Genomic DNA, 9,779 nt, shown 5'->3' with positions numbered 1-9,779 from the left:
ATATGTCTAACAAAATATGTCGACGACATTTTTTGCTTAGTGCCGCGTGACAAAGTTACAGACATTCTCTCAACATTCAATGGATTCCATCCAAAGCTCCAATTCACTGTGGAAATGGAAAAAGAAGGGGGACTTCCCTATCTGGATACGTTCGTCATCAGAAAACCCACAAATCTCGTGACAATGTGGTACAAAAAGCCCATCGCCTCAGACAGAATGTTGAATTTCCATTCACAACATCCTCTGAGACAGAAAGTAGGTACCGCTATTGGCCTCATAAAAAGAGTCGACAAACTCACAACTACCAACAAGGAACATGTGAAAGACATCGTCTTCTCGAAGCTCAGAGTGAATGGATTCCCGCCAAAACTCATCAACATTCTATGGAATAGACACATTGGACAACAAACAGCTCACAATACGACCCAAAATGTGGATACCAACACGGAGATCATCTACAAATCGATCACTTATATCCCCAGATTAAGTGATGCGATTAAGAGAATATTGTGCACCGAAACACAAAATCTCCAAATAGCATTTAAATGCAACAACACAAATTCGGCAATGCACACTGATCTCAAAAACAAGATTGACCCATTAATGGAAAGTGGAGTTGTTTACTCCATCCCATGTGAGTGTGATAAGGTGTATGTTGGAAAAACAACGCAGAGATTAAAAGACCGGCTTTACCAACACAAGAGGAGCATCACTCAGATCAACCCAAATCAAGAAGAAAGAAGTGACGCCACAGCCCTGGTGACTCATGCCAGAGAAATGCAGCACCGGTTTCAGTTTGATTCAGCTGAAATTCTGGACAAGTGTGAGCACAACAGAAGGCTTGAGTATTTAGAGATGCTCTACATTCACATACACAAACAACACACGATCAACAGAAAAGCTGATACGGAAGGGATCAACACCATCTACACCTCGCTCTTACAACGAGTAAAAATGAGACAACAACATACTAATGCAACAAGGGAAGATGGATTTCACAGCTGTGATGAAAATTGATCTCAAAGGAGAGCTCATTCTGTGTCGGTCAGTCGAATGGTGAACATCACAGATCAATTTGTGATCAAAGTTCAAGTGCAGTGTAACAACTCCCACCTGTACGTGATTTTCCCTGCCATATTCGATGTAAGAAAAAGAAAAAGAAAATTCATAATATTTTTGATAGAAGTGATTTTCTAAAAATTGTTCAATTGAATTGTAGACCTGATGAAGAGGACATCCATCCTCGAAACGTCGTAGAGAATAAAATTGTGAAAATCAAGAAAGGTTCAGTGTCTCCGTCTATTTCCTGCTACATTCTGTCGAACCGAAATTCTTCTGAAACATCTCACGGAACAATGACGAGTTACCTGCAGTTCATCTCGGACAACTTTGGACACAACATTTCCCAAGACATGAAAACTTATATGCGAGAACAAAGGAAGTACGCCAGAGCGACCTCAAGAAAACAGTTCCTGCTGAAATGTAGGTCATCTGGGATCACTCCTTCACATATAATTAACAACGTGAAATGTCTCTATCAAACAATATCTAAGGAATCACCATACAACAAAGACATAGACAATATGATCAAATCATTCCAACATCGGATTCTCAGCATGGAAATCAAAGTTACTTACTGGGAAGTCAACAGGACACACAAAAAGCTCACTGAGCTCCTACATAAGTTGAGATCCACGGGAATTCCATCAATGTCGAGCTTCCTCACTGTTCAAGAACAAGTCTTTTGGCGGGAATTCCAGAGAAGCACCAGCGTTCATTCACACAAATACAACGCTCTATTCACAAAACAACTTGGGAATGTGATAAACATGCCTGCCTCAGATTGGGTAGTGAATACAACAAATGTTTCATTACCACAAGAATTGAAATTACTGATGGGCCTCAGTCCAAGGTTCTCTCTGCCATACAAAAATCTCCCGCCAAAAATTGTTCTTCATCTATTGGCCGAGATAGAGGATGTGATTCGGGCCATGAGTGATGATGATACTACCACACACAAAAACACAATACGATCCAGAGTAGCACACATCATCAATAGCCATCTCACTCATCACAGAACAAATGCACGAGAGAAGTACTTCCTCAACTTGGAGACCGTCACCAGAAGATTCATCCGAGAACACAGTGAAATCATCATCGTATCGTCCGACAAAGGCAACAAAACCGTAGTCATGTGGAGGGACGAATATGAAGAAAAGATGACCAACATTGTATCGGATGAAACCACCTACAAAAAGACCACAGCAAACCAACTCAATATTGCAGAGCGTAAAAACAACACTTTAGTAAAAAGACTTTACGAAGGTGGTCACATTGACTTCATTACGAAAAGAGAATTGACGACACACAATTCAAGAACCCCTAGAATATATGGACTGCCTAAAATACACAAGACAAATACTCCACTTAGGCCCATTGTGTCTTGCATAAAATCACCAACTTATGCATTGTCGAAATTTCTCAATCAACTACTGAAGCCAATCTCAAATGTAGGTGGATACAACGTGAAGGATTCCTTCGAGTTCGTGGAAAGGGTGACAAGCTGCGAAGTTCCAGAAGGACACATCATGATCAGCCTGGATGTGGTGTCTCTATTCCCAAATATACCACGTGATTTGGCTCTGCAGATTGTGGAAGAATGCTGGGATGCAGGAAGGATCACCACAACCATTGATAAAAAACTATTTCTCGAGATCCTGAAATTTTGCCTGGAGACCAGTTTTTTCACGTTCGGTGACCAGCATTATTCACAGATGGATGGGATGCCGATGGGAGGACCGCTGTCTCCAATTATCGCGGATATAGTGATGGATTACGCGATAAGCAAAATATTGGAAAACATCCCCAATAGAGTGATATGTCTAACAAAATATGTCGACGACATTTTTTGCTTAGTGCCGCGTGACAAAGTTACAGACATTCTCTCAACATTCAATGGATTCCATCCAAAGCTCCAATTCACTGTGGAAATGGAAAAAGAAGGGGGACTTCCCTATCTGGATACGTTCGTCATCAGAAAACCCACAAATCTCGTGACAATGTGGTACAAAAAGCCCATCGCCTCAGACAGAATGTTGAATTTCCATTCACAACATCCTCTGAGACAGAAAGTAGGTACCGCTATTGGCCTCATAAAAAGAGTCGACAAACTCACAACTACCAACAAGGAACATGTGAAAGACATCGTCTTCTCGAAGCTCAGAGTGAATGGATTCCCGCCAAAAACTCATCAACATTCTATGGAATAGACACATTGGACAACAAACAGCTCACAATACGACCCAAAATGTGGATACCAACACGGAGATCATCTACAAATCGATCACTTATATCCCCAGATTAAGTGATGCGATTAAGAGAATATTGTGCACCGAAACACAAAATCTCCAAATAGCATTTAAATGCAACAACACAAATTCGGCAATGCACACTGATCTCAAAAACAAGATTGACCCATTAATGGAAAGTGGAGTTGTTTACTCCATCCCATGTGAGTGTGATAAGGTGTATGTTGGAAAAACAACGCAGAGATTAAAAGACCGGCTTTACCAACACAAGAGGAGCATCACTCAGATCAACCCAAATCAAGAAGAAAGAAGTGACGCCACAGCCCTGGTGACTCATGCCAGAGAAATGCAGCACCGGTTTCAGTTTGATTCAGCTGAAATTCTGGACAAGTGTGAGCACAACAGAAGGCTTGAGTATTTAGAGATGCTCTACATTCACATACACAAACAACACACGATCAACAGAAAAGCTGATACGGAAGGGATCAACACCATCTACACCTCGCTCTTACAACGAGTAAAAATGAGACAACAACATACTAATGCAACAAGGGAAGATGGATTTCACAGCTGTGATGAAAATTGATCTCAAAGGAGAGCTCATTCTGTGTCGGTCAGTCGAATGGTGAACATCACAGATCAATTTGTGATCAAAGTTCAAGTGCAGTGTAACAACTCCCACCTGTACGTGATTTTCCCTGCCATATTCGATGTAAGAAAAAGAAAAAGAAAATTCATAATATTTTTGATAGAAGTGATTTTCTAAAAATTGTTCAATTGAATTGTAGACCTGATGAAGAGGACATCCATCCTCGAAACGTCGTAGAGAATAAAATTGTGAAAATCAAGAAAGGTTCAGTGTCTCCGTCTATTTCCTGATGCTGGTATGTTCTCGACAACCATTTTGGCTTCATCCTTCAGGTGTTTCATCAGATAGTAATACTTATGAGCATCGGTTAAAGTTGTGTTCCTGTCGATTATGGCCAAAAACAATTCCTTGAAGCTTGTCCACTCTGTGTATTTGCCGCTGAAATCAGGAACAGTCAATGGTTCCAATTTTGCATGTGAAGGTGCATCTCTCGTATGTGGGCTCGATGTGATAAATGATTGATTTTCTGTGACCAGCAAGTTGAGGGTAGCCTCATACTTTTTTTGCTCAAATTCCAGGGTCATTTTAAACCTTTCTTCTGCCATGCGTTTTTCCACCTCATGTTGGATTTGTTGTTCATCAAGCTTGGTGTTGATGTAGCTTAACATGCCTTCTACACTGTCAGAAGTTGGGGCCTTTGCCTTTGCCTGGATTCTCAACTCAATCAGTTTATCATCGTATATATCAAATTCATCCAGTAATGCTTGGAGACTTTCTTCTTCGACCTTCTGTTCCTCTGCACCCACTGTAAGGCAGATAATACGCTCGGAAATTCTTTCAATGTTGTTGCGTAGAGCTGGCATCAGGTCGAGATTGCGATCAATCTCGGCGAGGGCTGAAGGTAAGGTCAGGAGTGTCTCATCCTTCTCATATTTGTGAACGGTGTTCTTCACTCTGGTGAACTTTGACTTGTATCCACCACGGGATGCAACGAGAGCTTGACGTTCTTCTGATGACATTTCCAATTAGTGGCAGTATGTAGTGGATTTTGTAGTAATGACTGGCGCTGTTTTCCCACGAAGGACCAAATGTTTGGTCAAGTGTTTGGTCAAGGAGCCCTTACCTTTGAAATAAAATGATGTAAAGCAATTTGGTTAGATAAGGGGAGCCGGGGGAACCTCTACTCCTTTTATTGTGAGCTCCTTACCTTTAAAATAAATGTGGAAAAAAGAAGAGGTATATTTGTAATGCAATGGTAAGCCCCTTGGAATTTGTGTCTCACTCCTCACCTTTGAAATAAATAAATGAAGAAAATTAGACAAATTAGGAGCCAATCTGGTGAGAAGGTCAAACGGGCTGAAGGTGATAAAGCCTCCTTGTCTTCTCCTTTGTCCAGCAAGATGCCTCCAAGCCTTTGGGGTTTTCCTCAGAATCCTCTGCCTAGAAACCACTTTCAATGTCTGGATTCAATCCACTCACTTCACAACTCTTCACTAAAACACACTTTTATTTCTTTTGACGAATTTATTCCAATAATTAATAAGATTTAGACTGAAGAAAAATTCGCGTGTATTTTTGCATAGAGAGCTTTTTTCACAAGTGACAATTAACTGTGCTTGATCAGTGATGACTCATTGATGAGTCATTCGGATGAGATTGGAGAACCCACCGCTGGCGACTTGTGGCGTTGAACTAAATTGGCGCCTTTTCCTGTGTTGGCGCCAACACTCTTGGAAGAATTCCTTACACAAGCAAAAATTTAAACATATTGTACCAATCGCAATCGTACTTCCTGACACACCTTTAACTTTAATTTTGTTTTCTGCATTAATATTAATATTTTCAGGCACACTGCTTTTTTTTATAGCACACACCGACGCACCTGTGTCAATCAAGAATTTCAAGCGCTGTCCGTTCACATATACATTCACGTAATTGATACCGTTTGCTAAAAGAATCATGTTTCCGATTAAGATTCGAAGAAACTTATTTCAGGACTGTTTGAATTCGAGGAAGTTGAAGCTTGTGACTCCTCGTCGTCTTCTTCTACCAAATTCATGCGTACGTTTCTGTTGTTTTTCGACTGATCACGACCAGAATTCGATCTCTGTTTATTTGATTGAAAGCGTTGGTTGTTATTATAACGATTTTGCTGTCTTTCGTTTCCACGTCCTGTGTTAGAATTTTTCTGATAATTCTTGTTATCCGAATTATTTTGTTTGAAATCACGGTTTTGATAATTTTTTCCGCGTTTGTTATTTGAATGGGATCTTCGTACATTATAAACGTGTTCAGATTTATCAGGACGAGAAATCTCTTCGTCAATTGCCCCTCTTATGGCGTCTTTCAAGGTTGAATATTTTTGGGCCTTAATGATTGTACTGAGATTTGAACTGCGAAGACCGTTAGCAAATGTGTGAATAGCTTTCTTTTCATTAATTTCTTTCAAAATTTTATATGCATTGTTATCACCTTTGGCTTGCGAGATTGTTAAATCAACGAATAATTGCTCGACAGCTTTCCCATACTCTTCAATTGAACGAGAATTTTGTCGCTCATTATTTAATTTAAGGGATAACGAATTTTCGCACTTTTTCGACAAAAGATGGGTTCTCATATCATTCAATAAAGCTGACACAGACGAATATTCTGTATTTAAACGTAATTTTGCGTTCACTGACAAACGAGTCTTCAATACGAATTTTATCAGTAAGAGTTTTCCCGAATCATTTAGCAAAGTTTCATACAACTCTATTGCATCTATTAATTGGATTGTAGTATCTTCTTTATTATCCATTGTTGGCAATAAATGAGTAGCCGCTTTTAAATCAAAATTTGCCATAGTGATATAATTTCTCGTCAAGGGGAAACCAACTCGCGAGTCTAGAACATCTACCAACGTGAATATTGCGAATATCGGCATTTTTTCGCGAATAATGCGAATATTTCATAAACATCGTGAATATCGCGAATATAACGAATAATTCCTGAATATTGCGAATATCGTGAATATTCCTGAATATTGCGAATATCGCGAATATTTTGCGCGGAACCACGGCGACTTTTCCAATTCTTAAGTTTCTGTACACTTTCTGTTGCTTTTTTTAATCTTCCTTTTCTTATTTTTAACTTAAGCCGCCTCTCTTAATTTTATATTCATAATTTCTTGCTCCACTCTATGCACTTAAAATGTTATAATTTTTAACATCTTTTATATTATATTTAAAATTTCGTTGCACCTCTTATCTCTAATTTCTGACATTCACTGCATGCTTGGGTTTTCCTGAACTCTCTCAGTGGCAACAATACGTGCTTCTTTGAAGCCCGTTGCCACTTAATCCCATTCCTATGCCCTGCTCTGTCTCCTTTCCTTACCTTACCAAATGAGATCAATTCATTTTGTTCTTTTAAAGTCTCATACAAACCTACTATGTTTTTTGTGTAACAAATGATCTGCATTTGAAGCTCGATTATATGAGCTGGCTTATACGGTCAATACACCATGGGTTTCTGCCGTTTACCTGGTGTGACCGGTTATAGTAAGACGGCGGCAGACGCAACCATGGCTTTGATTGGGAAAATAAATATAAATAAATAAATATAAATAAAATAAATTCCTGAATATTGCGAATATCGCAAATATTCCATGAATTTTGCGAATATTTCTCAGAAAATAACAAATGTAAATACCACCTTTCAAATATTTCTGCGACTTTATAACTTTTATAATCTTCCATGGACCTCTCATTCATTTTTTCAAGTGTATTTTCTACCGCCGTGTGACTAAAATCATTTGCATTTCGTCGGTTGCGACTACCTCTGTCGTATCTGCATTTGTTTTGTATCTGCGTTCGGTGCAAGCTACAGGCGTCCCCTCTTGCGTGAAATACTGACACAAAAGAAATGCAGATTCGACAGAGGTAGACGCAACCGACGATTTGTCAATGTGAGAAAAATAAACCGAGAGGCTCAAAACGACTATGGTCGCTATCGTCGCTATGGCCCCTATGTCCCGATTAAGTGAGTTCGGTAGCCACAACTTAAAACGGGAGAAGAAGAAGAGACACAAAACAAGAGAAAGTGTGAAAAAATGTTAAATTGTTTTTTAAAATGTTAAATTGAACCTACAACTTTATTCTAGGTTCAATTCTGACCTCAGTGAAACAATTTTTAGGGTGTTTGTGGTGAGATTGCAAGATTTGGGAGTTAGAGATTTCCGAGGGCAAGGGAAATGTTTGATCAGACAAATTGATCAAGCGGATCAAACCATTATTGATAAGAAATTTGAAAGGAAACATCTTGTGGAGTGTTTTGCAGAATATAGAACTTTCTGATCAGGTATCAATCGACAAAATTTGGCATTGAGCTATTCTTAAATATTTCTTTGCTGTGGAATTACTGTGGCAATGTTTTTTCATTGCTCCAGTTGAATTAGGTGATGAAGCAGCTAGAAGAGAAATAAAAGGATCAACAGTATTTGCAAAATTTTGAGAAATAATTCTCTCGGAAAAATAAGCATCGTTTGACAGCGACAATGTCTCTGGGCATGAAGTGTAAGAGGAGGATTAGTGACAAGAAGAGGGAAATAGGGGGAAAGTGGAAAAGATTGTGATAATGTGCATCCACCGCAAATCGGTTCTAATCGGTTCTGAACTGATAATGAACCGATTCATAACCGATAAATAATTTTTATCTTAAAATCAATTCTATTACTTTTAAAACTATTCTGGGGATCTTTTGAGTGATGAATTAGTTCAAAAATCTGTTGAAAACAGTTAAATGATGCGAAAATACTTTTTAGGTATAGCATCTAAATCTCCAGTTCGAGCATTTCGCAAAGCCTGAGACGCTTTGCCAGCCCTTTTATTAATAATAAATATCTTAAGTATAAACTATTCTCCATGTGGTAATATTGAGGTCCACCCACGATGTTAAGATAAGGAAATGATGCCTTAAAGATTTTTTTCAATTTTTTTTTAGAAGAGCTTTGGTAGATATTTAATTATTGAAAGTTCTGATGCAATATACGTTATTAATTAAAATTTCTTTCAAACTTTTAGTATATAATGACGTCTACACACTAGTAGAAATTTCTTTAAAAATGCTTTTTTAAAGAAAATTTCCACCATGCTTGTAGGCAGAAACGTCAGAATTTTTTTAAAAAAAGGCAATTTTTGACGAAAATTGTTTCAAGTGTGTAGACGCCATAAAAGAAGAGATTGATAGTTGTTCTTTCCGTTATGACATAACTATGGCTCTAAACTTCACAAAAAGACCAATAAAACCAATTTTTCTTATTTTCTTCGTAATGTGTAATAGGGGCGCTAAATCGATAGAGATATTGACTTGGAGTCTTCAGATTTTTGCTGATCAATTTTAATTTTCTGTTGCTTATTTGTTTTTGACCCAAATTTTTTTTTTGAAATACTATTCGTTTAAATTAAAAATGTAACCTAATATAAATTTACGCGTTTTTATCTAGACGGGTATTTTTTAAGATCGCTTATCATGTACATTTTTTTAAATAAGTAAGTTTTTCAACCCTTTAAGGACGATTGGAACACTGGTGTTCCATTGAGGAATTTATTTTGTCCTGACTACCTAAAGTTATTGTTTTCTTATGTTTATACGTAATTGCAAAGTAGAAGGTTGAAGGAATCTAGGATATTTTTGCAAGTTTCTAGCTATTTGCTATGTAGTAAATATTTATGCTCAAAAATGGCGAATTTTTAAATTCTCAAAATCATAAATGATTTTATTTATTTTTTATACTTACAATTTTTTTAAGCAAAACCCTTTTGGCAATAAAAACTAGAATACTCATACGTAATATTTTTCACTAAAGCGTAAAATATCATTCATTTTCTGTTCTGTTGAACTTT

General features: G+C 37.8%; 1 protein-coding gene across 1 annotated transcript; it reads left to right on the top strand.

Moving 5' to 3' along the window:
* The first annotated feature begins 1,355 nt into the window (after window positions 1-1,355).
* LOC129808437 (uncharacterized) lies at window positions 1,356-3,228 on the top strand. The gene is made up of 2 exons (XM_055858211.1): window positions 1,356-3,131; window positions 3,202-3,228. Exons 1-2 carry the CDS (start codon window positions 1,356-1,358, stop codon window positions 3,226-3,228), a joined length of 1,803 nt encoding a protein of 600 aa, XP_055714186.1.
* The last annotated feature ends 6,551 nt before the right edge of the window (window positions 3,229-9,779 follow it).

The sequence above is a fragment of the Phlebotomus papatasi genome, chromosome 4 (assembly GCF_024763615.1).
Source record: "Phlebotomus papatasi isolate M1 chromosome 4, Ppap_2.1, whole genome shotgun sequence".
Lineage (NCBI taxonomy): Eukaryota > Metazoa > Arthropoda > Insecta > Diptera > Psychodidae > Phlebotomus > Phlebotomus papatasi.
Note: the sequence above shows the minus strand (reverse complement) of the source record. Positions and strands in the feature narration are given on the sequence as shown.